This window comes from Cebidichthys violaceus, unplaced genomic scaffold, assembly GCF_023349555.1.
Source record: "Cebidichthys violaceus isolate CVI_PGR_0920_01 unplaced genomic scaffold, fCebVio1.0.p SCAF_20, whole genome shotgun sequence".
Classification (NCBI taxonomy): domain Eukaryota; kingdom Metazoa; phylum Chordata; class Actinopteri; order Perciformes; family Stichaeidae; genus Cebidichthys; species Cebidichthys violaceus.
Window position 1 is genome coordinate 4,785,334 of NW_027176373.1, and position 24,915 is coordinate 4,810,248.

General features: G+C 41.3%; 2 protein-coding genes across 2 annotated transcripts; one reads left to right on the top strand and one right to left on the bottom strand.

The window, feature by feature from the left end:
• The first annotated feature begins 54 nt into the window (after positions 1-54).
• Positions 55-3,047, top strand: neu3.1 (sialidase 3 (membrane sialidase), tandem duplicate 1). Its single transcript, XM_068715771.1, has 3 exons — positions 55-390; positions 572-811; positions 924-3,047. Exons 2-3 carry the CDS (start codon positions 587-589, stop codon positions 1,929-1,931), a joined length of 1,233 nt encoding a protein of 410 aa, XP_068571872.1. The 5' UTR covers positions 55-390; positions 572-586; the 3' UTR covers positions 1,932-3,047.
• A 1,141-nt stretch (positions 3,048-4,188) lies between these two features.
• LOC137876310 (voltage-gated potassium channel subunit beta-2-like) lies at positions 4,189-24,437 on the bottom strand. The gene is made up of 14 exons (XM_068715772.1): positions 22,914-24,437; positions 12,981-13,024; positions 12,858-12,895; positions 12,493-12,572; positions 12,222-12,266; positions 11,717-11,761; positions 11,570-11,613; positions 9,871-9,957; positions 9,680-9,765; positions 9,447-9,567; positions 9,249-9,343; positions 8,985-9,105; positions 8,637-8,725; positions 4,189-8,488 (listed from the first exon to the last, which is right to left on the bottom strand). Exons 1-14 carry the CDS (start codon positions 23,231-23,233, stop codon positions 8,399-8,401), a joined length of 1,305 nt encoding a protein of 434 aa, XP_068571873.1. The 5' UTR covers positions 23,234-24,437; the 3' UTR covers positions 4,189-8,398.
• Between the last annotated feature and the right edge of the window lie 478 nt (positions 24,438-24,915).

The window sequence follows — 24,915 nt, forward strand, 5'->3', positions numbered from 1 at the left end:
GCGCATTGCGCATGCGCACGGCTGGACGCAGGAGTCGCAGTACGTTTCTGATGAGTCCTATCCGATAACAGTTTGTAGCTACCTTGTCTGTCTTCAGATATTGTGTCATCACAATAAAACGGGGAATTCTTGGCAAAACTGAATCTGTGGAGCTCTAGCCAACGTTGGTCGTTAAAGCTGACGTCTGGTTTTAGTCAGGACGCGTCTAAGCGAACACGGAAGTGAGTGTGAGTGTGTCTCTCTAGCTTCAGCGCCGTCTTCTTCTCTGATGAACCCATAGCATCAGTGTCGTGAACACCAGAGGTCCCTTTTTCGTGGCGTGAGATTAGACGGTATAATGCCGTTCACGCGAAGATCAAGGGTGACAAATGTGAAGAGTGACAAGTGAAGGTAAGGGTTTCGGTATGCACGCTCAGCATACGTTATATGCTATTTGTAACAATGCAATCATATGTGTCGACGAGGAGCTGTTGGAGTGTGAACTCTTTCTGAATTAAGATTGTTATACCAATACCAAAAAAAAACAACAAGCCATGACTTGTCACACATTTGCAACATTTTCAATTCGCAGGAACTCTGATCCACCATGGGAAACACACCATCAAAGAGTGGCAGCGGAGAGGAACCGGTCAAAACAACTTTGTTTGAGAAGGAGCCAAGTGGGATAACGTACAGAATTCCTGCTCTCATTTATCTGAGGCACAGTCACACCTTCCTCGCCTTTGCAGAGAAAAGATCCTCTCCCTCTGATTGTGATGCCAAAATTCTTGTTATGAGAAGAGGGACGTTGAAGGATGATGGAGCTGTCCAGGTTATTATTCACATGCAATAACCATCCTATTAACCTTTGCTTGAATACTGACAGCCGGTCAACGTTATATGTGCTCACCTTTTTAAAGGTTGTCTTTGTCATGTGTTTCCAGTGGTCGTCCAGTCAGGAGCTGTCCACAGCGTGTCTACAGAGCCACCGCACCATGAACCCTTGCCCTGTGTATGAAAAGAACAGCAAAACGCTGTTTTTATTTTTCATCTGTATCTGGGGAAACACCACAGAGCACAGGCAGGTCATCACAGGTAAGAACAAGGCACGTCTTTGCTGCGTTAGCAGCAGTGACGATGGGCAAACCTGGAGTCAAGCAAGAGACTTGACAGAAAGTGTGATTGGTGAAACTATCCATAAGTGGGCCACGTTCGCCGTGGGCCCAGGCCACGGCGTTCAGCTGGAGAACGGCAGATTGATCATCCCAGCGTACGCCTATTATGTCCCTTACAGATGCTGTTCCTTCCCCGTCCCTTTTACAGTCTACCCACGTGCGCTGTCGGTATATAGCGAGGACTTTGGCCAGACGTGGCATATAGGTGAGATGCTTCGGAAAAAGTCATGCGAATGTGAAATGGCAGAGATCATAGACCACGAGGGCAGGAGTCACCTTTACTGCAATGCTCGTAACATTGGAGGCCACAGGTGTGAGGCCCTGAGTGAAAACAGCGGCGTGTACTTTGACAAACCTCACACTGCCCCAGAGCTCGTGGAACCGCCCTCAGGCTGTCAAGGCAGCGTCATTGGCTTTCCTGCGCCTGAATTTGTCCCCAATGACGACGCTGAAAGCAAAGCTTGTGGTACGTCGCTCTTGTCTCCAGACACACAGACCTGGCTCCTCTTCATCCACCCAACTAACAAGTCCAGTAGAAGGGACATGGGCGCGTATTTGAACCGATCCCCCCTGCACTCATCAGGCTGGGACAGGCCCATGATCATCCACAGCGGGCCCAGCGGCTACTCAGATCTGGCTTACAACGGGGACAAGGATCAGTTCTCATGCCTGATGGAGTGCGGGAAACAAAGTGAACTTGAGCAGATTGCGTTCATGTCGTTTACCCTTAATGATGTCATGCAGGCGGGCAGTAAGAAAGACAAGAAGATGCGTTGAATTGCGTTTGCTTTATTTCTGTATTAACAAAGCTCTCTAACATTCTCCTGCAACCTAAAAAAAAAAAAAGCCACTAAATATGCTGTGCAGTAACATCTGTCTGTGCTTACTGTTGTTCTACAGTGTGGAGATGATAATGCATGCATGAGTCGTGTGTTTCGTTGTCTCCTTGTTTACATGAAAAAAGTAATTCAAGTCTTAATAGTATTAATATGCAAGCTGTGTAAGGAAGGAAATTATTATTAATAGGTTGGATGGCTGATTTTTAAAGCATGCTGTGCCGGACTGTCATCTTCAAAACGGGCTTTGTGTGTAGCATGTTTGACAAGTACTTCATGCCCATCTCTGCATCTTATTAAACTGTCAGTATATTCTGAGGAGTGGAGTGGATTTGCCTACCTCTTTTTATTTTCATATGACGATCATAGCAGGCCTTGTAAAGTAGAGCGTAGAGTCTCCTCCCTGCTCCGTCGCTCCTTTACATTTAGTATACTCTGATTCACATATGCCTTCTAGCCTGCCAGTGCACAACCTCTTCTGTCGGTCACAGTCGGCGCCTCAAAGTTGGCAACAGAACTGGACAGAAAAGATAAAACATTTTACTTTTTATTCGCCACATCCAGCTAATCGACGAAGAGACCAACCAAACTGTACCACATCTATGAGTTAGAGGAGAGCAGTTGGTGGATTAATAGAGGATTTGGGCTACTTTGTACTGTACACAGATTGTTATTACCTTCATTTTTCAAAAGCAATATTTCGCTTGGTTGTATTATTTAATTGGTTATTTTCCGTTTTATGATGCATTTAGCATGATTTTCTGAACAGGCTTTTCCCCCTCTAACACCATGACCGGGTATGATTGGCTGGCTGCTGGTTATCAAGTGAACGCATGTGACAGCATGTAACAGCAGAAGAAGACTCACTATTTATACACACACACACAACCTTCTACTGAGCAACTTTAACGTCCATCTCGGCCTAATGTTGTGAGGCACAACGCCTCCAGGTGGTTCTACACTAGTTTCATTGTGTTTTTGTTGGCTGTTGTGGAAAATGACAAAACCTGCATGAAACATGTATTTTAGTAGAAAATAAAAGTATCTTGTTATCATACGACTCATCTTTTGTTCAGTTTTGTGCATTTTTTTTTTCTGATTATAGTGTAATTACAGTAATCATTGCTTTTAACAACTGACCGTTGGAATACTTTTACATACACATGACAAGTTAAACAATAATCATCGGTCAAGTAGGGATAGGTGATAAAACAATAGACAGCGCATGGGAGTGTTTTTAAAAGCTGCCATGAAAAACACTTTATTGGCTGTTGGGAGTATTTAATTCCCTGAGCAGCTGAAGTAGGCTTAGGGCATGTTGAAATGATGTGAAGGACTTTTGTTCTAAAGTGACCTATGGGGAGTTGAATGTGAATCAGCAGATGTGCAGACAGCCGGGATGAATTAGGGACAGGAAGGAGCGTCTAAGTTCAGGATGGAGTGTAGATATTCTGTATTTTTCAAGTCATTTCTAATGTTACATGAGAGGTAGTTTTTTATGAACTGCAATATACAAATGAAAACTAGATGTGTCGTGACATGATTTACGTGCTGTCTGAGTATCTGGACAAATGAACAAAAATTGAACAATATAAATAATAATTCACTAATACAACTTTACTAACAACACTGGTAACAATAGCAAGGTCACTACAATACCTTTGCTGTAGTTTTGATCAAACGTTACTCAAACAGGAGTAAATAGTGTAAATGTATTGGAAACTTATTTCAGACATACAAATTTGAGCTGCGTTCCAAATCACATACTTTTATTTGTTTTACTACATACTGCAGCTGCCCTTTCAAAGTATGTACTGTTGCATGCAGCACGCCCTCTATTGGGACATACTACTTCCTCATAATGAATTGAATGAGGAAGTTGTAAGTCCCAACTTTGACCCTCTTGCTCATACAGTTTATATGCTGGGCAGAGCATTATGGGTCAGAATAGCCAGAAAAGCATGCTGGCTTGCAAACTGCAAACATACTAAATGATTTCTGGCATACTAAATATTATGGTGTGCTAGTGAGTATTTAGTTCAGGATGGTAACCCAATGTGATGGAGTGGCTCCTGCATATATATATATATATATATATATATATATATATATATATATATATATATATATATATATATATATATATATATATATATGCATATATATATGCATATATATATATATATATGTGTGTCAGGATTTGGCTACAGAGGCAACCCTTTTAAGTCCACTTAAAACTTCACTGAATGTATTTAAATGTCACAATACAGACACAGATGTAGTAAATGGCACAATCATTGCGACATACTTTGCCTTGCTCTTTTAAATTACTATAGCTGTAAGGGAATCTCAGTTGACATCTGTAACCTTTGGTACACAGCAGCAGCAGCAGCTACAGGCTACTTGGTGCATCAGTGCTGTGCCTGATCATTTATATATTCACTGAACTGGTACTAAAGCAACAGGCAAGGTATTAAGTGTAATTTATTAGATGTGGGGGGCTTTGTAAGTCTCAAATGTGCTCATCCACTGACTTGTTTGCTCTCTGTTTTTCATCACCTTTTCCAACCAGCATCTTCACAAGAAGGATGAATCATGCGGTGAAACCTGTTTTTCTTTGGCAGCGTTAGCAGTGACACATGCTACATTTTCCAGCACATATGATAATCTTTATCAGAGGGTGGCTTTGTGTAACACACACACACACACACACACACACACACACACACACACACACACACACGAGGCTAGCAGTAGTGTTGGCGTCACAGATGTGTTGTGTTTGTAGTAAGCACGTGTGGTGTCCCAGCAGGATCTGCTCTTTCAGCGGCACAGATCAGCGCAGGACACACAGCTATCACATTGTTCTTGTAACATCCATTTGAATGACCCAGAGGCCCACATGTGAAGCTGCCACACATTTGGGTGGATGACAGGATTCCATTTAGTTTGTGGTTTAGTTTCTGTTGTTTCTTTCTAAAGCAGTGGGAGTGTTGCATGTATTGGTACATCTAACTTAAAAGAGTTATCTGTATGTTAAAACTGTGTTTTTATCTCCTTTATGTACTTCTTGTAAATCAGCATTTTTTTTCATATTATCACCCAGGATAAGAGTCATTTACCAAAATCTCAAAATACATCGAACTATAACGTGTAAATCTGCATCTGTATTTTCATATGCAATTGTATATCTGTTTGTACACGTGTTTAATAATTCAGAAGTGCCATTTTTCAAACCTCAATTGCCTAATGCCACCACAGATATTTAGTAGATCTGGGCCTTTGTTACAAGTATGAGTGAGTCTGCGAAACACAGCTGTGTAGTCACACATTCAAATACAGGAAAGCTAAAAGGTTGGTCATGTCAACTAAAAAAATGTCTTTGCCAGAATGAGAAACACTCAGGAATAAAAGTAACAGCTCAATCTAAGACTACACGGGCACTAACAGTATTTCACAAGCAGTTTTGCATTTTGCAAAAGCTTCTGATGTGCCTTGCTATATTTAAAACATCTCCAAAAGGAATGTATCTCTTTCAATACATGTATAGTACAGACGCACAGACAAAATCATGGCGCCTCCTCCATGCTCAGTACTTGAAGCTGTCATTGTCTGTACTTGCAAAAAGAATCATATTAGTGTCACACACTACCACACCAGGAAGTACACACAAAGGCACAATTAGAGTTTCACTGGGTGCAGAAATGGTGCAACCAAACCGGTTCAAGGTAGCCTGAAAGTATGTCTAATAAGCTTAGAAGGTATGCATTACGCGGTATGTGTTATGTACTGGTGTCTTTGTTTGCTGGCTGAATTTATGAGTGCAGACTAGCTGTAACGATGAGAAGAAGCAGTACGTCAAGGAGCTGCTGCTGCTTGTTTATACGTTGTCTGCATAAACGTGTTGAATCTGAGGGATAACAGTTTTGTGCAAATACAGTCAGTAGTTAGTGAGTCATTTGAGTGAGTGTACCCATCAACAGTATGTTGTTCTGTTAAGCGTACCGAAGGAAGCTAAAAACCATCATGGGAGCAAATGGTATGATTCACTAGAGGTCGATTAGAATCTTAGAACTGGCTGCATTGTGGGTAATAGCCAATATGCTATTTAGTGTCTTTTGGGGCGATAGGTTGTTTATATGCAGATCATAAATTAAAATCCCTGTACATATATACAAATAAACAGTTTATTCCAAATGTTAACATGGAAGGTTAGCTAACTTTAACATTACAGCTATGGTTTAGCCTAAAGGTTCAGGTTATGAATAGTAAATACACAAATCTTATTGGACTTTCTATAAACATTTTGACTCAGAATGGTGTGTGTGTGCATGAATCTCCTGCATGGTGAACCTTTTTGTTCTAATTCCAATGTAAATGTTTGCAACAGTTTCAAATGGAAATGATCTTGAAAACAAGTTATGTGCTTCGTTCCTTTAGGTTTGAGCAACAGACATGATACATTCAGAATGAGTTGTCTCGTCTCTCGTTTGGTTTCTCTTTGTTGCAAGACAGTAAAATATAAGTTATGCAGGCAAAAGTTACATTTTCAAGGTTTGATTGAAGTATCTTTGTACACTGGAAGCTACACTCAGTCTAACTGAACATCATGAGAGTCACAGAAGAGAGCAACGTTTCAGCTGCTCCTTCAGGATTCATATCTTTAACCTTTATCTTTTTAACTCACTGCCAAACAGAAAAGCCTATTTACAGTACAATGTAACCTTGCACCAAATAAAACAACTTCATGTATTAAATCATCCGCTCTGGAGATTGGTGCTGTTTTCATGGGGGAAAAAAAGAAAATTCACAAAATGAACAAATCACCCCTTCACATTAGAAAGTATTGAAATCAATACAAAACTAAAGGGTAAAGACATACAATGCACAGTAGAAAACGAGTTGTGCATGTGTGCAAGAATCTAGGGAACAAACGATACAGAGAGAGAACTCCCAGAGAAATGAGCAGAGAAGCTATATTTTTAGGCTTCCACAAAAACAAAAAAAAATAGTTACATTTGCTAAATCTTACCCCAAGTGACCTGTGGCAAGAGTAATATCACATTAGACAAACTCAGTCATATCATTGATGTTCTATTATTTTAAAACTACTATTTCCCCACAGTGTCCAAATCTTTGTGTCAGATGCTCAGTGACCTTTCCACATAGTCCAAATGTCTCAAGCCTCTGATTTAGGAACAATGATGCTCTTCACAAGAATGGCATCGTTTTGATACAGTTGGACAATACAAAGTCTATACGTCAGATGGACACACAGCCGTGTCTGCAGACTGCAGACTCCTGAAAGCAAGAGTGCCCGCCAGCACAGATCCTGGATCAAACTGCCAGACCATTTAGAGTAAGAAAAAATGGCTTACAAGGGCACTGCAAATCTACATAAGCCATAAAAGCCATGCCACATTTATACCCCGTTAGGGCTATTCTCTCTTAAAGGGACATGCGCACAGTTTACAAACAGGAGAGGCAAAAAGACTGCTGAGAAAGCAGCAGGGTTGGGAAAGTTACTTTCAACATTTTAGCCACTTCTGATTGCCAATTTTGTATTTTAATAACTAACATAGTGCACTTTAATTTAAAAAGCCAGTCTATCAGTTGCCGTTGCAGTATAATCCATTCATTTTAATTCAAGTAATTTGTGCCATCATTATTTCAGTATGTGCAAAAATGCTCACATTTGGTTACTTTCAAAGTAATAAATCAATGTTTAAAACATGTGATCAGTTTTTTTATTTTTTTTTTTAGTTAGACCATACAGGATTTTTTTTTTTCTTCACTGCAACAACTTTACAAGTAATCTATTGTTCCCAACCCTGTAAAGCAGTGAGCGTGGCAGATCAGTCACATGCACACTATGGGAAATGTTAGGCTAGTGACATGAGCACTAACCTTTGGCTCTGTGGCTGCTGGGTACTAAACACCATACAGAATAACAGGCAGCTGCGAGGGGAGGAGACTCATGGCCAATGAAAGCACCATTCACACTTTAAAGTTCCATTTTTGCACAGAGGTGTTTTTTTTTCCACTTTAGAACATTTGATTAACAAGAGTCAAATCTGCTTTGACCTCAGTTGAACATCTTTCAACCTCTGTTGGTCTCTTTGGATGGCAGAGACTCCCCTCTGTAGAAATAATTAAGCTGTGAACAATCGGCAGTGAGCAATGTATGACCTGTTATTTTTTCTTTTTTTCCCCAATTGAGAGATGTTCTTTTTTTCATACATGATACAACGTAGTGCGCAAAATGGATATGCGCACATACTGGAAGCATAATGTTGCTGAGGACATGCAAGTTGTTGAGTATACAGCAGAGCAAAAAACGATGTTTCCCCAATGTCATTTGTCTTCTTCGTCATCTCGAAACATCATCTGTCACTCGGATTTGCATCTTCAAGCGCGCAACTCTTTCTTCGAGTGTGGCTTGTTTCCCAGCAGGGCATCAATCTCAGTAATAGTTTGAGGGGTCATTTGGGTTAAAATCTGTAAGCAGGAAGAAAGAAAGGCAAATATTTGTCTTTTTGTCGTTTACATTGCTCACAAATAAGCATACCTATTGGTTCTTACAACAATGGGTCAGTGTGTCAGGCTAAATTCTTAACATGAAAGGAAAAAAGGAAATAAATTCTACCCGTAGGGCACCCAGGTTCTCAAGTAGCTGGTCTGTATTAGAAACACCCAGAAGTACCGAGCTGACTCCCTCACTGCGCAGACACCAGGCTGTAAAAAACAATAAGGTGACATCAGACACATCAGTTATCAGTGCTTTTACACAGATATTTACACAGACATTTTGAAGACATGTCTTCTGTCTTACACAGACATTTTGAATCAATAGTTTTGTACTCCAAAAACATTTCAGCTTTGACAAAAAGCAAATCTGAAACAGATCAATTTAAACCGTCAGTCGCACAACGATAAAGTAAACACAGTATCTGTATGTCTCCACAGTGCAGTCTTGTTATTGTCCTTGTCGTACCAATGGCCAACTGTGCAGCAGTGCAGCCCAGCCTGTCTGCCAGTAGATGGAGCTCCTTGATTTTAGCAAGTTGCCTGCGGCCTTCCTCGCTGTTCACCCGCTCTTTCAGCCACTGGTATCCCTTCACCAGGAACAAAATGGAGAAAAGTGTTAATGCAGAACTGATTTCACACTGCAATACCCCACTGATCAGGGAGAGAATTACACCGAGGCTGATTTCCAATGAGAGGAATCCCAGAAGAGGGCCAGTCAAATCAAACTGACCTTCATTGCTGCTCTGGAGCACTCTGGCACACCATCACTGTACTTCCCTGTGATTAATCCACAGGCAAGTGGAGACCAGGTCATTGCTCCAACACCTGGAAGTGTGGAATAAGAGCAGATCTTTTTGAATTAAACAGAAAGAAACCTTCAATTAAAAGAATAAAGATAAATAGATCTGCAGGACTGTGGATGTCTGACCGATCTTGTGGTAGAGCTCGGGAAGCTGCACCTCCACTTTATCCCTCTGGAAATAGTGATACTCTGCCTGCTCACACACAGGTGGTATCAGGTTGAACTGGCGTGCCACCGAATACGCCTCCTGGTGCCAAACAGGCAGAGACAAAATGGTTACCGAATATCATTTATGCCATAACATGACAGCCTTCAGTTTGTCAAGAGTGAGCTTTTCTGAGTGTGAGAGCAGCATTCACCATGATTTCCATGGCACTCCAGCGTGATGTGCCCCAGTACATAGCCATACCCTGGTTTATTACAAACGTCATGGCCCGTACAATCTCTGTAAATCACAGCATACACCATATTTACATTACACTATTTTGAACAATTCAAGGCAATTCATTGCAGCAAACAAGAACAATAATTTCAAACATCTGTAACTGACCTTCCATGGGACTGTTGACATCGTTTCTGTTGGCAAAAACAATGTCCACATAATCTAGCTGGAGTCTTGATAAGGATCCTCGTAAACCTGTAATAAGCAATGGTCAGCGATTAGACGTCGTCATCATCAGAATGTCTATGAGTCAGCACGTCAGCACAGTGGTGCTTTGAGCTAAATGCTAACATGCTCACTATGAAAATGTTGTTTAATAGGAATGATGTTCACCATGTATACAATCTTAATTTATATCCAGTTATAGCCTGAGTATTTTCTCATTGTGTTAAGAACTTCAGTGCAAGATGGGCACGACAGTTTCAAGTGAAATTAAGAAATATATATATAAATATTTCCATATTTACACATTTGTTAATCACATTTTTAGTGGTAATGTTAAGTTAATGTAAATGTTAAGTGTGATGTTAAAACAAAACTGCGATTTTCGAATGATATTCCCTCAAAACAATTCCCTTTGAGTCAGTATAAGTGCTTGTTATTTAAGACGACGTGATTGTGTATCACAATATATGATTTAATTTAAAGACAATATATTATCATATTGAATTATCACCTATCCCTTATCCTAATTAGCACCGAACACAAAGTGCAGCAGAGGTTAATGGGTAAACCAAAGTAGATGGCGAACAGATGTCAACCTCATGGTGGCACTAGAGCAAAAGTCAGGGGATAACCAAAGCAATTAGGATTCATCTACTAGGTAGGAATCATGACTGTCTATACAAAATTGCAATCCATCCAATTGTTGCTGAGATAATTCAGTCTGGACCAAAGTGGTGGACTGACAGACCAATATTGCCACCCACAAGGTGGCCACAAATTAAGAGAAATATGAAATCCAAATATGAGCGCTGTCCTTGCACATAGTCCACTCACTTACGCAATAGCCTCAAATCAAAAGCCTCATGACAATGACGGTCAAACAGCCCATTCAACTCCTTGGTAAATGGTCACCCGAGGCCACACTTCTTACAAAACATACAATGAAGATGACCCTATATAAGGCCAATAGCCTCTTTAGGATTATTTTGGGGCAGGGGGAACTGATTAAGTGTCTGTAAAGATAACCTTGATGATCCTGAGATGTTATCAGCAGTGAATATTGACGTTCCCTCATCTGACCCCCTGTACCTTTGTTTCTAGAGAGACAGACTTCAGTTAGCGGCAATATCTGATGACAATCCACCAAAACGTCCTCATCTGATTTCACTCATTTGATTTTCATCAACTTTCTCACTTTTGCTATAATCATGCTCCTCATCTCCTATCAGCAAACAGTCCACTAACATGTCAATGCAAACCATCAGCTGTTGTAAAGGACTTTACTTGTTTTTGGTATGTGGTGGTTTATTTAATTTAAACATCTTGCTGTTTTTACTGTGACACGAGACATGGAGTGATTTAACTGAGCGAGACGAACAGTGCACACACACACTCAGGGTCCTCAAATGATTCATCACATCTCAGGGTTCTGGGGCCCAAACCAATGCATTCTGGGAAACATTTTATATCAAATATAAGTACAATACAATCCAATAAAACAGACTTTTGAACTTTAACCTCTAAGTGTAGGTTAAGTTTTTAACCCACCTGGAGCTAAACCTGAACCTTCTTGTATTTGGTAATGATTGTTTCTAAATTAATTTCAGGTACTTCACTGTTAAAAAAATAAAAAATACGCTACCTTCAATAATGTGCTTTCTGGAGAGTCCTCTCTCTGTCTCTGCTCTGTAAAGTGATGAAAACTAAAATTATTGATGTTCTATAGAAAGGAAGAATGAAAACAATGATTTTGCCTTTTAAGCATATTGTCTTTAAGTGTTATACTTACTGGCCTCCCCAATAGATCTTTGTTGTGATGACAAAACTTGAACGCCTGGCAAAGACACAAGGATTAGGAGGACAGTTATCATGGGAAAGTATTTAAAAGAATGTTCTGAAATCTTCAATCTTCTGATTTCTAAATGTAAGTATAACAGTTTTCTTTCTGCATGCCTGCAATACATTTTCTCCTCAGATTAAAAATATCTCAAGGATTTCCCAGACAGGTTTGGCAGCCAGGCAAGTCAGCCACCAGTATTTATTTTAAAATGGTAACATTTTAATCCTTTTATAGTCTTTCTGAGGCTAAAGCTCCTTATTTTTCTAAAAAGTATGAATTTCCCTTGAGACATTTTAATGCTCCTGTTCCAACAGTAATAGAAATTGTGGCCATGCAGTGCATTTCAGAAAAGCAAGACATTATTTTATTAAGTTTTCAAAAAGTATATTCATAATATAATAGAGTTAGAAAGCTTTTCACATGTGAGTCAGTCTGGAAAAATGAGTAATATCACCTCCATCCTTTCTTCTTGATAATGTTGCCTAGAGTGATTTCCGCTCTGTGGAGAAACACATCATTTACTGTGATAGGTTGATGCTAAATTCAGATTTCTGCCCAACAATGTTGAATCATACAGAAACTCTTGTCATATGTTAAAGAAACCGGAACACTCAAGAGAGAGGTTGCATCAGAGGATATGAAGAACACTTAAAAGTACATTCTCGGAAAAGAAAACCTGAAGCTGAAGTTTTTCTCTATGCTTGGAGGAATAAGCGGAGCCTGACCTTCCAGACGCGTACACCTCTGCTGTGTCAAACAGGTTCACTCCGTTCTCATAAGCTATGGTCATCAGGTTCTCGGCCATCTGGGGGAACACAAACATTAAGACTGAGAGACAGAGACGGTGGACAAATTCCAATTACACAGAGGTTGTCCGTGAAGGGCACGATGCAGGGAGGCTAATACAGTAGAGATAATATCGAATAAAATCCACCAGCTACTTTAGTTTCTAGGTATCAGGTCTGTGGGATTTTCAAACATTTCTATAATTGAAAACAGAGATTGAACTCAGTGTTTTCCACAAAAGCAATACGAGTGAGGGTGTTCAGGAATCAACTTCTCATACAAACAGAGACAACAGAGATCTCACCTCATCAGAGATCTGTGATCCAAACGTCACCCAGGTGCCTGAACGAGAGGAGAGGCAGAGACGTTGTTTTGTTGGAGGGGTTGAAACAGAGGTGAATATTATCCTGCCTTCAAACCAACTCACCTAACCCGAGGCAGGAAACACGTAGGCCCGACTTCCCAAGGTTCCTGTGAAGAAAGAAAGAAAGAATCTGTGAAGCTCAGAAATAGGTATGATGTGTGGGCATTTAGGATACATTTACACAAACAATCACAGACGAGACCCCATCTTACAGTACATTGATGTGTGTGAGTGACAAGTGCTGCACCCAAGGTCTGAGCTACTTTACTGTTTCACTTTTATGATATTTTATACTTTTACTCCACTACATTTACATCACAGCTGTGGTTACTAGTTATTTTGAAAAAAATAAGATTTTGATACAGTAGTATCAAGTATTTTAACATTTTGGAATCGCTACTGTGACTCAAATAAAGGATTACTTTGATTTTCCCACTTTGTACTAAAAATACTGAAAACAAAAACAAAAAACAAAAGATTCAATCATACATGAACCAAGAACATACAAAGACTAAATAATAATAATATAAATATGTAACAGAAATCAGGTGTTGTGCATAAAACTGAAGTATAACACAAGATAAAAAAATCACAAAATATGAACACACTTATTTCCACAGTCTTCCTGGATGTGAATACTTCCTCCAGCACTGCTGCTGATTGAAAGTCTTTCTCGCCTGTGGTTAAATTACAGCCAGCGTCTAATTATTTCTGAACAATTGACCTTTCATCCTTCGCATGTTAACAGTTCAGTGTATAACACTGGGTCAGTGAAACAGCTGGAGGGAACAGGGCTCAGCTCAGATAGGGCTTAAAGCTTCTTTTGGTCAGTGCGGTAAATGGCTCAAAATGTTCCACACGCTTAAGGAAGAGTCCATTACCCATCTGATTATTCAGACAGCTGAATTTTGAAGGGCGAGCGCGCAGAGAAGAAGAGAGCTGCGTTTGGTGCTACAGGAGCATGTACGGCTGAAAAGGATGTGGGCTTCATGCTCGCTCTCCTCCTCCAATGCGCGCTCTCCCCCATTCTAATTAGCCGCGGAGCCAGCTGGAGAGGCAGCAGAACTGCAGTGCAACTCGCTGCTCGCCGTCTTTTCATCTCCAGCGCCCCTCCTCTCTCCCCTCTCCGCCTGCCTGCGTCCGCCACAAATAGCCAAATGCAGAAAGACAGACTGTCAGAGCATTTAGACTCAGTCGAACGAGTCCTGCTTTTATTTTCTCTGGTCTATTTTTAATGCTTGACCTTAAGCTATTTTTAGATTCCTGCATATGTAAGCATGTCGCCCAGTGTGTGCGCGTGGGCGTCAGTGTTTGGGTGTGCGCTGCAGCGCGGGTGTGAAACGCTCATTGTTTGTGTCGTTCCTTTAAACTCGTCAAAATAGCACACAGGTGGAAGGTTGGAAATGTTGTATGGAGGGGAAACTGTTAGTGGGGTTTGATGTTGATGTTTCCTTGTATGGTAATCTGGCTCTCGTTTGTCATCCAATGACGGCTCTGCCTGTTCTCACACGCTGACAGTCACTTTGAACACTGGGAGTAAATATAAATGAGGCACATGGGAGAAAACACACTTCAGAGACTTTTTCAAATCAAATATTCAAATGTTTTTGTTTTTTTTGTTTTTTTTTCATTAGTTTGGTTCTCCTGTACTGGTTTTGTTTTGTGACATCCATCAAATTGAGCCTTTTTGTCCTCAACTTCAGTCAGGTGGCGGTTCAAGGGAAATTTTTGTCAGACAATATTTGACAAGGTGGGACCAATAAAAGCAACCCCAAAATATTCCCTGCTAGTTAAAACAGTTTCATTCAGCTTCAAAACAAAAAGGAAGGCTTGAAATCCATCAAAAGTATGGGACTCAACATCAACTGCAAGATAAAAAATATTGTATCTGCATACAGATTATATAAATGAGATTTCTGTGTCTCAAACTAATCTGTGTATATATATATATATATATATATATATATATATATATATATATATATATATATATACATTATTTATCACAAGGCTATCTCACACTGGTAGTAAATATTCATTGCATTAATAAAGCTGACTGTGTTTACCACCTTAATCACACAAGAGCACCATGATGGAAAAACAGAATGCTATGTGTTATATTACAAATTTAATGTGTGACAAACAGAACTAAACATGAGTCAGCATTAGAGAGAATGTCAAGCATCCGGTAGCATCCACAACTGTTACACAAGTGCATGCTTTTTCTGTTTCAATGAGCTTGTGTTCAATATGGATTTTTAAAGAAAATAGGTGCACAAAGCTGAGAGAATAACATTTGCGTCTGGGCACGTCAGTACAGGAGCAAAAGAGGGTGAATTAGTGGGTGAATTCAGGATTGCTGTGCCACATAAAACACAATTATTTTGTCTGTTTCTGGGCTATGTGGGGATGTCATTGTTTTTGTGTATGACAACTGGCCGCCCCCTCCCCGCTCTCAACTCCGCCGCTGCAGTGCTGCAGTCTGCTGGATTACTATCGGTGAGTCTGGAGAGACACATGCTCCGTCTTTCCTCTCACCATCTCCCATGACATTCTCTCCCACTTTCTCACGCCACATGCATGTGTGCAGACACTCAACCTATATTTCATTTGACATGCATTTGGCGGGCAAAAAGCTAACATGATCTATATTGTGCCGGAGTCAGTGGGGGCCGGTCGTTGCGTTTCATGCGAATGTTCACGCTTGATGGGAATAACACTCCCAACACAGGCACAGATCTACATGCAGTCACGCATGAATGCACTTGTGAGCAGGGCACACGGAAACACAGATGCTTCTCTGTAGCCTTCATAAGTAGGGCTCTCCGTGTTTACTCATCTATTTTCTTTCTCGCCACAAATCATGAACTCTGAACAAGGTGATTACAGGGACTTGGTTGTTCATACATTGTTAATGGAAGGAAGGAAGGTAGGCACACAGGTGCTCTGTCATGGTGTAGTCAGCATTTTAACCTGTGCTGACATTTATAGTTAGTTCTCACCTGAGACAGGAGGAAGACACTGTTTACAGATGGTTAGGTGCAAATGATGGAGGGCTTTTTTCCCTGCAGTTGTCATGAAATGCCACACACATGCTGAGCAGGCTCTTCTCCAGAGGGAAGCACACCTAGATATTAATAACACTCACGTCAGTGTGTGTGTGTGTGTGTGTGTGTGTGTGTGTGTGTGTGTGTGTGTGTGTGCGCACACGCCTATACACACATTTTCTGAGCACAAACTGTGGAAAGATGGTGGACTGTCTGTTCTCTTTTAATAATGCTGTATGCACGGTTTCAGGGTCATTTCACCCAAATTACAAAGAGCACATTTTCTCACCTACGCTATGAGATTTTAGTTTCTGCCTCAAAACAGTGGAGGCAAATTCATTCTTACTTGCAGTGCTCAAAGCACTGACAAATTGCATTATTTTTGAATTTTCCACCAACATCTCTTTCCTCTGATCAGTGTCCTTGTTACTCTAGATAATCCCCAGGGACTATTTCTGAAAAGCAGAACCAAGGACATTGTTTCTGTTTTTGCTGAATTTGCATGCTTTGAGCACTACAAACAAACTTCCCCTCACTTCCATTGTGTTGATGTAGAGGCAGACATTTGCAATCTGCAATGCTACATACCACAATAAGTGAGAAAATGTACATTGTGTGAACGGATTAACTTTGAGGGACAAGGACCCAGTGTCATTCTGACAGCGCTCTAATTCTTGCTTCAGCTATTATTAATGAATTAGGCTAAACAACAGACTGCTCATGTAGTGTAATGTTTTTAAATTGAGTTATATTAAAGATATATTAAAACAATTAGGTAAGTAGGTCTATCCTAATTATAAAATACACTGAGCAGAGCAAATGTAAAAGAAGTATTCTCTCTCACACACAGACGCTCAATCTCAGCTGCTCTCTTCTAATGTTGCGTACCAACTTCAACTTTCTTTTTGTCCCCGAAAGGCAATTGGTTTTACAACACATGAAAGAACATAGACATCCAACACAGTTAAGGGAAGTTAAGGGAACTTGAATACAAGTGGTACAAGTGCATAGTTAGTTTTTTCGTTGAAAAGGGTCACTGCACTATTACCTGCCAACCTGCATTATGTCTGTGGCGAGGGATGAAGTTGAATATTGGAAAGATGTGTCTGGTCCGCTGCCTCATAAATATAGACTCTGACAGCTAAATAAATTTAAAAAGATTAAATGCTGCTAAGATGTTTTTGAGTGTTGCACTGTCCTTCAGTTTATCTAGTTCCTCTTGTTGTTCTGTGATTTAAAACATCAAGATGTGAAGCAGGTGGAAAAACTGAAATTACATTTGCAGTGTATGTTCATATTTCAGACAGCTGAATATTGGGTAAAAGTAACTAAGACTCCAAAGAGCTTTTACAAAGATATTAAAGGTTAGATGATGTATTTAAATACTTCCTGGACATTCACAGGACTTGTCTTTTATTAGGCTGTGTTTCTGCTCTTACATAATGACATGCTATAATGACTTTGTCTCCGCTGAAAGACAACATCAGACTCTGACTTTGACTAGACGGCCCTTTCAGAGGACGTGACGTGGATTTCCCGGCCCTGATTACGACGCTCGCTGTCCAGAACAAGCCTGCTGACTGCTGCTATCGCTTCCATCCACAGGCAAATATTGACAAATGTAAGCCTCAACAAACAACACTGACCCAGCAGTCACTTCACATTTCGAAAAGATTAAGTTATACGTTTTAAAACCCCTTTAAGGTCTCCAACCCTGCAGCTATGCAAATATCAAAAAGTATTGCATGGTTCTATGACATATAATTATATCATTCAGCAACCTGTTAATATATATCATTAGGAGGCAGATCAAATAAGCAGCCACATTTTTGCCGTTTAGCAGCCAAAAACAGATCACAGTTTGGATATATTTGGATATATTTGGATAAGGAGCCAGGATGAAATCAAGCAAGTAAATTGTTACTTTGCCTAAAACTTGTTGTAGGACCTCAAAGAAACGTCACTAATATGTTGAGTCAGCTTGAAACTCAAAAACCCAGCGAGAGGATTGTTAAAGGTCAAGGTTGTTGCAGCATGTGGCCTTGTTCTCCCTGCTAAACATCCCAGATAATCATGATAACAATATGAGGCCAAAGCACTTAATTATTACTCAATTAGTATTATTCATCACGACTGCCCTCTGAAGTCCATATTTTATCACTGTTTGGTATCATGGCATCCATAGGGTTTTAAAAGTGTGAATAGTCTGCTTGCTGCAGTTTTTTTATGTATGAGGCAACTCTAAAACCACATTAAAGTAAATAGTCTGGGATCAAATTAACAAGCTGAAGCTGTGAATTCATTGTGCCCTCAGCGTGTGTAAAAGGGTAACTGAGTGAGTGATAAGACTGGGGCTGAATCACCGTCTCATAGCACCGCAGGGCCACAATGTATCGGTACAACTTGACAGGGTTGTTCATCAGTACAACTCAATCATTACTTTATCAGCTGCTGAGAGTTCAGGCTTTCAAAACTCACTGTTCAAGAGTACTCTGCTGGAGAACAGCGCCTCTCTGCATGGTTGAATGTCAGGACACTTCAAATCTCTACACAAACGCAAAGCCTTGTTTTCCAGCTAAAAATGCCACTGAATATAGGTATTATCAATATTACGGTATTTTACTTTGTGGCATATCACCTGTCAGTGGACATTTCTATTTGTTATCTGGTTTAACAATCTAGTTTACTCATCTCAAATGTGACTTTACTTTTAGTCAACTACAGGCCATCAAAGAACAAGAAGACATCAGGAGCAGAAAGTTCTAAATGTATCGAGATATAGACCATATGTTACCTTGAAAATAGTAGTTTGACAAAATAATAACTTTATAACTTTACTGACCACATTTTTCCAGAGCTTTCTCCCGTATCTGTGGAAACCCCATATGTGCTGATGAAGACCACGACATGTGGGTCAAGCTAGTAAGTGGACCTTGAGTTAAGATCATTTAAAAATGACAAAAAAAGGCAGATGCTATTAGCACCCAGATTTCAGATACCAACGATACTATTTACCCCCTGGCGGCATAGACAGTGTAACTATTGTCGACATGTGCATTTAAGCATGTTCATGCATGAGTGTATGTATGTTCTATGTTCTATGCGTCCATGTGGATTGTGATGCTGGCAAGTGTACTGTGTGATGCAGCAGCTTAGAGCCCAAGACAAAAACAATAAAGTATATCTTATCTTATTGTCACCCGGGTGTCTGTAGCAAACAATGCTATTTGCACCAAACCTGGGCACACATTAGATACTGTATGTCTAACCTGCTGTAGGCTATGAATATTTCTCCTTAACATAACCAAGTAGTTGTGTTGCCTAAACCTAACCAAACGACTGATAATTAAAAATAAGAATTTTTTGAAAAATGCTAATATTTTGTTCTTTAAGTGAACGAAATAGGCTTTTCACAGGACTCCTACTTGGACTAAATTTGGTGAATGTCCTAAGTTTGTCCAATTCATCAACAACAACCTATTTCCTTCACATACTTTATCGCTCTTTAGACTATTACTGTCACCACTACTAGCCTATCACTATTACTACTAACGCTAATTGCCTTTTGGCTAGCCAAACATTACTAGCGAACTATTGCTAAATTATGCTAGCTAACTATTGCTCAATTAAGTAAAGTTAGCATCTTGACCAGGTGTAAATAGTCGAATAGCCGCCTTGTGACAATTCGGGTGCAAATAGACACTTGGTGGTTTTGCTTACGGTTAGTCCAAAGGGACTTATTGGGGCTACTAAGCTAAAGTGGTAGCGGCACACAGACACCATCACGTTAGACGTGATCAACGCGCTGTCCGGTTAGCTTGTTCCTCACGGTTTGATGATCCATGACGGTTCTGGTGGTGGTCTACTGGGTCACACTCCACTAAACTGCTCTAAGCGTCATAAACAAAATCAAACCACCCAAACAAACATTCCCCAAAATATACAGGCCTTTACAAAACAGCCACGGACAAATTCATCAAACCAAACTAAGATTTAATCACCAAAAAACATGCAGCGGTTGAAGATCGTCATTGAGATGCGCAGTCAGGGGACGCTGCGCACTGCTTTAGCACCAGAAACTACCACTAGGTGCTGCCAATACTACATTGAGGTTATTAAAAAAATAAATGATGAAAGCTTGCTAGAAATTGATTTAACATGACTTCTATGACAAGATTGGAAAGACCTACAGGTCTACCTGAGACCATTAAACTGTAAAAGGAATAGTTTGACGTTAGATAGCATTCTCCAGAGATGTAGTGGTATCCTTCTTCTCATCTCACTCTCTGCAAGAAAGTCAATGAATATATTTCCAAAAATGTAAAACTATTCCTTTGACAAATTGTGAGCTAAACTGACTGCACAGAACCAAAATGTTGCCGAAAGTTCAGGACTCCCTGAGAAAAAAACAGGCTGATGCATTTAGAAACAGAGAGCTCTGTCTCTCCTTCTGTTATTAAAGTTTCTTTAGAGTCTGCAACCACCATCTTCTTTAACAATGTTTGACTCGTATAAGCTTCCCAAATCCTCTCACTCGTGCATTAAGATAGCTGCATCCAGCTGACACAATGTGCCCTGTGGCCATGACCAAAATCCATGAGAAATGTCCAACAGTGTCAGATAAATCTATCTTGGAAATGTACCTGACCTGCGTACCAGGCTGCTGTCGGTGAAAAGAGAGGGCCTGGTTACCATAGAAACGGCCAATTTGCTGAGTAACGGGACTTTTTCCGAAGAGACTTCTAGACTCACCTCACCTCCACAGGTCCCGAAAAAAAAAGAAAAAAAGACTATAACTGCTGTTTTCTGCTGCGTTTAACTATATGTGCTTATCTAGGTTTGAGGAATACAAATGTGCTGATGTGAACACATGTTTTTAGATTACAGGTAACTTTCTAGTTTTCTTAGTTGGTTTCACAGTTTTGTAATCACAATGTTTGATCAAATATAGCAAGACAAAACGTCAAGCAGACAAAGCTCGGTTCTTGGGTCGGTTTTCATCCACCGACCGCGAGCATCCTGACCCTCATTGAGCTCGGGAGGAGGGGCCAACTTTGAATGTTGTCTTGTTGTTGAGCAGCAGTAAATATAGTTAGAAAATATCCCTAACAATAGCCATTTCCCTGTTTACATTGTTTGCGTATTGGTCGCCTTTCCATCACCTTTCTCCTTATCTTATAAACCACACACACACACACACACACACACACACACACACACACACACACACACATACACGTTTTTAACTTAACAAACAGAGGATGCTGCAATACACTGCAACAGTGTTCCCTGAAGTATTTCAAAGAAAAAATTGTCAGAAATTGAGAAATGTTGATCAAAGAACAGAGATGAAGTGAGATTCAAACGGAAGAGTTGGGGCAGGGGGTGGCAGCAGGGGCTCATGGGAGTGATAACTGGCAGCAGGTGCCATCGTCTGTGACCTGCCGGTGAGTGATGAATACTCACGTTAATGACATAGCAGGGGAGACTAGGAGACTAGAAAACAAGTAGTCAAACAGCTAAAAGAGTGGATACAATGGGGGCCATCTGTAGATAAAATGTACTCACAACTGTTCACCTCTGCTCTATTGTGGTTTTAATTTAGCCTCAATCCACTACTACCATGTCAAGAAACCTCCAACATCTACTCTCTGCACGGATACACAGACTCATTCATACGGCATGCAGACATGTTTTATGTAGATCCCTGCTCCTTCCTGACCTCAGTGTGGTCGTGATAGCAGTGTAAAATGGAGAATGTGCGACCACTGTGCTGCCACAAACACGCTCTGCGGTCGGGTGGTGGGGGCTTTGAGAGGACTCAGTTGCGGAAGGGACTGATCAGCGACAGCAGTGCTGACTGATTAGGAAATAAGACAGACAAAAACTAAAGGCAACGCCTGGGGTGTTGCCACTGGCAACTGGAGCCGGCCATATGCTGTATAGACTTATTGTGCTGCTGCACTCCCTATTACCGACACTTTCCCAGAGAGAGCGGAGCAACCACAATAACACAATCAGACGAATGTATGCAATTCTCAGGGGAGATAAAACAGTAGTGGAGATATCCTGGTTTCATCTTGGGCCTCATTCCCTTTCTTAAACACCCTATTAAGCTGGAGCTCTGATCCATCAAGGTGAGCTGAATCAGAGAAAAACTAAAAGAGAGAAACAAACCCCTTTCTTGCTGTTTATCTAGTCTGTTTTCCCTCTACATTATGACTCAGACCTGAAGTGTGCAACAACAGTTTTCTGTGCATAAGATACCTGGCTGCAACTCTATTTTATGAAAATGAAATGCTTTTAAAACCTCCAAGAAAAAGCTGCAGGGTCCTGAGGTGCTTTTAGGAACGCTGTTATTGGAGCCAGGCTTTTCATTAATATGTGGTGGAGCGCAGGAGGCCAGAGCAAAAAATCTGCATAAAACACCTAAGCCTATGGCAGATGCTCCTATATGCATACTGTCTGTTCCACTGCGATAACATTATGGCTGTTTGCTATGGATTATATAAGCATTTTCCCATCCATCAGTGCAAGCGTTTTCTTAATCGTTGATGTCATTTTTTATAATGTCAGTAAAATCACTGCTGTATGTGCACTCACTGAGTGCTCGCTAATGGCTGTGTAGGCAGCCTGCACAATATGTTACAGGATGCATGTTGGTGACTATTCAAGCTAACCTTAGCTTCACCTCGCATCTCAACAAAGCGAAGGAGGGGCATAGAAACAGAAAGCCTGGCTGGTATAGAGCTTCATGATGAGAGGAACCTGCCGCTTCGTCACCTGGCTGGCAGAGGATTTGCCACTGATGCTCATTATGTTAATCTAGTACCTGTGGGATAATCTGGAGGTCAAAAGGCCGAGACAATCAAAGTGAAATGTAAACCAGCCAGATCCCTCTGATGTGGATTAACCCTCCACCCCAGAAGCTCCTAACCTCCATACTCACCTATACTTCATACTGGTGTGGCGCCCGATGGCCTCCTTCATGTGGGCATGGCCGTGTGGAGCCTGACGGGACCCGGGCCCCTCCCTGGTCTTGACCGAGCCTTGAGACATGTAGTTGCCATTACTCCCTTGTCCACCGCCTCCTCCTCCACCACCTCCACCGCCTCCTCCTCCACTGCCACCACCGCCTCCTCCTCCTCCACCACCTCCCCCTACGCCTCCACTGCTTCCTCCAGGAGGTGGGGCGGTGCGAAGGCCACAAAGTCGGTCCTCACTGCGACTCTTGAGGTTGTGCTCAGTGCAGGCGAAAGACACCTGCATCGTGACCCTGGTTTCCGGGGGGCTCTTATTTTGATAGAGGGGTCGGGGGGGACAGTCACACAACTAATAATATCTGCAAACTGTTGGTGCTGCTTGACACTGCTTCCTGTTGTGCTGTTGTGGCGAAGCAGTGATGCTCATACAGAAGGGCTCAGACAGGGCAGGTCAGAGATTTTGGCTGAGAGCTGGAGCGAGCGGGCAAGAGTCCAGCCTCTAACATGACACACACAGAGTTACCGTCTGCTCCGTCTCCTGTCTGGTGATGCAAACCTGGCAAAAAAGGGTCCTTGGAGTTTTCACGCTCACAAGATGCATCAGGGCTGCCCTCCAGAAACCATCAGGAAGCTTGTAAGCTCACAGCAGTCCTCAGACAGGATTTGGGGATGTGGCAGTTTCTTGGGAAGCACCAAAATCCTCAGTGCAACAGAAGCCGGGCCTTCTCCCATACACACACACACACACACACACATGCACACATGCACGGGCTGGTATGGCTTATGTTGGGTGGTAAAGCACTTGATAGCTTGCTGTCTTCTCTTCAGCTGAGGTTAGTTGTGTCTGTCTTGAGCCGAGGAGCTCCGGAGTGTGCCGCAGCAATGACACAATCACAGCTACAGGCATCCTCGCACCTCGCGTCGAAACAAGGCATATCTTTCTTTTTTCTTTTTTTTTCCTTTTTTGTCGCAAGGCTTGTCAGCAAAAAAAAAAAAACTGTCTTAATTGCTGGAATTTACATTGCCGGGGTGATCAGTCCGAGCAGGGTAAATAGACTTGATATGATGCGAATTCACAGAGTCAAACCCCACCGATGCATCATCGCCCAGCAGCCTCACGCAGCATCGAATTGATGCAACAGAAAGAGAAAGAGAGGGAGAGAGAGGAAACAGAAGCAAATCCAAGAGCAAACACCGAGCCGGTTTCTCTTTTATTACCTTCAGTGTGTGAAGTCGCTCACATACCGGCAGCAGCTGGGCAGTTCTCCCGTTATTCGACAAAATCTCCCGGTGCACGGATTTGAAAAAAACGCCGGCACACTGGCCCAAAAACCAGACATTTCTAACGCTCCGTGCCCCCCCTCCCTCAACATCAATCTGCCAGTTCAGAGTCCGACTTTTTGATTATTTTTTCCTTTCCTTTCCAGGGGCTTCAAAATGTTCACGACACACAAGCAATGTGGGGGTTTTCAAGATGCTCTCTCTCTCTCTCTCTCTCTCTCTCTCTCTCTCTCTCTCTCTCTCTCTCTCTCTCTCTCTCTCTTTCTCTCTCCCTCTCTCGGGTGTGATCTCTTCATTTCTCATCACACGGATGTATACATACATTTCATCACATTATGTTAGTGGAGCTTGAACACACTAGTGTTTTGAAAAATCCTCCATCCATTCACCAATTTCTTCACATATGCACACACAATCCCTGATATTACATTAATGATATTACATCACTTTAATTTCACCATGATTTTCACACGCGCCTCTCTCTTTTGCCATATGCAGGGATCTCTTTCTACCACACCCATGTTTCCACCTTAACCCAGTCTTTTTTTTCACTTGATCTGCTGTGTTTTTATCCCAATCACCAAAAATCATACTCCACCACTGTACCACCATCATCATCATCATCATCATCTCACAAAAAAAGAGCAGATATATGGCTTCTAAGTCACCTCTCATCACATCACTACG

Coding starts and splice junctions, on each gene's coding strand:
- neu3.1 (XM_068715771.1), top strand. CDS start 587: ATGGGAAACACACCATCAAAGAGTGGCAGCGGAGAGGAACCGGTCAAA. Junction 812..923: donor AGGATGATGGAGCTGTCCAG/GTTATTATTCAC, acceptor ATGTGTTTCCAG/TGGTCGTCCAGTCAGGAGCT.
- LOC137876310 (XM_068715772.1), bottom strand. CDS start 23,233: ATGCAGGTGTCTTTCGCCTGCACTGAGCACAACCTCAAGAGTCGCAGT. Junction 9,106..9,248: donor GCTCCAGAGCAGCAATGAAG/GTCAGTTTGATT, acceptor TTCCTGGTGAAG/GGATACCAGTGGCTGAAAGA. Junction 8,726..8,984: donor TGCTGCACAGTTGGCCATTG/GTACGACAAGGA, acceptor TGTTTTTTACAG/CCTGGTGTCTGCGCAGTGAG.